The sequence below is a fragment of the Xenopus laevis genome, chromosome 3L, assembly GCF_017654675.1.
Source record: "Xenopus laevis strain J_2021 chromosome 3L, Xenopus_laevis_v10.1, whole genome shotgun sequence".
Lineage (NCBI taxonomy): Eukaryota > Metazoa > Chordata > Amphibia > Anura > Pipidae > Xenopus > Xenopus laevis.
Window position 1 is genome coordinate 156,967,422 of NC_054375.1, and position 3,220 is coordinate 156,970,641.

Below are 3,220 nucleotides of genomic sequence, written 5' to 3' on the forward strand. Positions count from 1 at the left end.
TTGGACCCCTTGCCTGGGTACCCAAACCAGTGGATAGTAACCCAAGGGAATGTTTAGGAAGACCCTAACCCATCCACCTATTACATTTTAATTACTGATGACATTTTGCTTTATTGGCAATATACTGGATAATCAGGGCTGGATTTACATAGAGGGCACCCCTGGGCCCACTGTTGTTCATCACCCCGATCCCTTCCTTTTATTATAGTGGTTGAGCAGAATGCCTACTCCTAAAATTCTGCTGGCCTAGGCCCAGGCCTTGGTGGGCTCTCCACAAATTCAGGCCTGTGAATAATAGAATTATTCAAAATTCTGGTTTACATTTGGTAAAATATCCTTTTTTGTACAATATTTCCAAATGCATTTTTCATATCTGTACTTCTCAAGCTGTAAATCAATGGGTTAATAAAAGGAGTCACTACTGTGTATAAAAGTGAAAGAAGTTTTCCAATGGTCTGTGACTGGTTTCTTGTGGGAACCACATAAGTAACAATGAGACTCCCATAAAATATGGAGACCACAGCCAAGTGGGAGCTGCAGGTGGAGAAGGCTTTTTGTCTCCCAATATTGGACGTTATCTTTAGGATTTCATGGGCAATACAGATATAGGATACAGTGATGAGCATGAAGGGGATAAGTATAATAGGGAAAGATACTGCGATTACCAATATTCGTACTAATGAGGTGTCTGAGCAGGAAAGTTCCAGAAGAGGAAAATAATCACAGAAGAAATGGTTGATGGTATTTTGGTTGCAGAACTCTTGTGTAGCTGCAGTAATCACAGTGACTGGTATAAAGCTAAGGGCAAGTAGCCATGACATGACAATTAATTTAACACAAAATCTGTGGTTCATTATTGAAGAATAACGCAGAGGATTACAGATGGCCAGATATCTGTCATAGGACATCACAGTTAGAAGGAAACACTGTAAAGCTTCAGTGACACCAAATATATAAAGTTGTACAATACAGCCAATAAGGGATATTTTAGCTCCTTCATTTATCACAGTTTTGAGCAGGATGGGAACAATAACCATGGACTGCAGGAGATCAGATAAGGAGAGTTGTTGGAGAAAGAAGAACATGGGAGAATGAAGATTTTGGCTAATTGTTACCAATTTTATGACAAGGACATTTCCATAGATGGTCAATATGTGAATCAAAAGAATCAAAGAAAAAAATCAGGATCTTAAAATTGTTGAGATGCTGAAATCCCAAAAGGAAAATCTCTGTGACCATTGAGTGATTGTTAATTTGCATTGCCTAGGAGGGAATAAAGTACTTTTTATTAAAGGAACAGTAACATCAAAAAAAATAAAAGTGTTTTAAATGAATGACAATAAAATATATTCTGTTGCTCTGCTCTGGTGAAGCAGCTGTGTGTTTGCTTCAGAAAGACAACTATAGTTTATATACTGTAAATAAGCTGCTGTGTAGACATGGGGACAGTCATTCAAGCTGGAAAAGGAGAAAAAGCACAGGATACACAGCAGATAACAAATGGGATTCTTCAGCACTTATCTGTTATCTACTGTGTATCCTCTGCTTGAATGGCTGCCCCCATGGCTACACAGCAGCTTGTTTATATAAACTATAGTAGTACTTATCTGTTATCTACTGTGTATCCTGTGCTTGAATGGCTGCCCCCATGGCTACACAGCAGCTTGTTTATATAAACTATAGTAGTACTTATCTGTTATCTACTGTGTATCCTGTGCTTGAATGGCTGCCCCCATGGCTACACAGCAGCTTGTTTATATAAACTATAGTAGTACTTATCTGTTATCTACTGTGTATCCTGTGCTTGAATGGCTTCCCCCATGGCTACACAGCAGCTTGTTTATATAAACTATAGTAGTACTTATCTGTTATCTACTGTGTATCCTGTGCTTGAATGGCTGCCCCCATGGCTACACAGCAGCTTGTTTATATAAACTATAGTAGTACTTATCTGTTATCTACTGTGTATCCTGTGCTTGAATGGCTGCCCCCATGGCTACACAGCAGCTTGTTTATATAAACTATAGTAGTACTTATCTGTTATCTACTGTTTGTCCTGTGCTTGAATGGCTGCCCCCATGGCTACACAGCAGCTTGTTTATATAAACTATAGTAGTACTTATCTGTTATCTACTGTGTATCCTGTGCTTGAATGGCTGCCCCCATGGCTACACAGCAGCTTGTTTATATAAACTATAGTAGTACTTATCTGTTATCTACTGTGTATCCTGTGCTTGAATGGCTGCCCCCATGGCTACACAGCAGCTTGTTTATATAAACTATAGTAGTACTTATCTGTTATCTACTGTTTGTCCTGTGCTTGAATGGCTGCCCCCATGGCTACACAGCAGCTTGTTTATATAAACTATAGTTGTCTTTCTGAGGTGACAACCCACAATCCCCATGGAATTCTTGGACAATCTAAGAGCAAAAGAAGAAACATCTAAAGAGTGCAGAGCTTTTCCTTGTACATTTTCTTGGGCCAAAGACTTTAGGTGCTCACTGAGCTGACAATCTTAGACCAATATAATAGAATGCTTCAATTTTTTTAATATTAAGAACCTAAGAGACAGTGATTATTTTATCCTTTCTCTTCTGCCCTCCATACCACATAAGCCGGATCAATCTAATTCAAGTGTATGTAATGTTTATTCTCTGGTTCTAAAATTTATTCAAAAACTCCCAAATAATGGCTTTACCATATCCAAAAGACACACATCACTCACTGCATTATCACAGCAAAATGACAAGGAAGTAAATAATTCATGTTTTACACATTATTGGTGTAATAGTTTGTAGCCCTTATTTATGTGGTGCCTAGTTCTTCCTCCCTAGCCATACCAACAAATATTCATGGTGCTAATGATATATTACTAGGGAGGTGCCAAGAAGGGTCAGTCATTTTTGGGTGCAATTTAAATGCTGCATTGATGCATTGTCAGACACCTCAACTGGCACCTGTTACAAACAGAAAGGCAAAAAAAAAAACCCTTTTTTACATAGGAATTGGACACCTGACATCCAAAAGAAATTAACTATAGTTCTGTTACACAGGTACATAAGGTATATAAGTTATATAGCAGAATCAGTTTGATAAAATAAAAAAAAAGTTGAACTACTGTTAGTCCAGGAATCTGTAGATACACATATTCATTTTCCTTTCTCTTTCAAAAGAGATTGGTCACACCATCAGTTTTACAGAGACGCTCTCACAAGATGA

At 38.1% G+C, this 3,220-nt stretch overlaps 1 protein-coding gene across 1 annotated transcript; it reads right to left on the bottom strand.

Moving 5' to 3' along the window:
- Positions 1-317: 317 nt before the first annotated feature.
- Positions 318-2,731, bottom strand: LOC121401315 (olfactory receptor 5G3-like). The gene is made up of 2 exons (XM_041585700.1): positions 2,727-2,731; positions 318-1,104 (listed from the first exon to the last, which is right to left on the bottom strand). Exons 1-2 carry the CDS (start codon positions 2,729-2,731, stop codon positions 318-320), a joined length of 792 nt encoding a protein of 263 aa, XP_041441634.1.
- Positions 2,732-3,220: the final 489 nt, after the last annotated feature.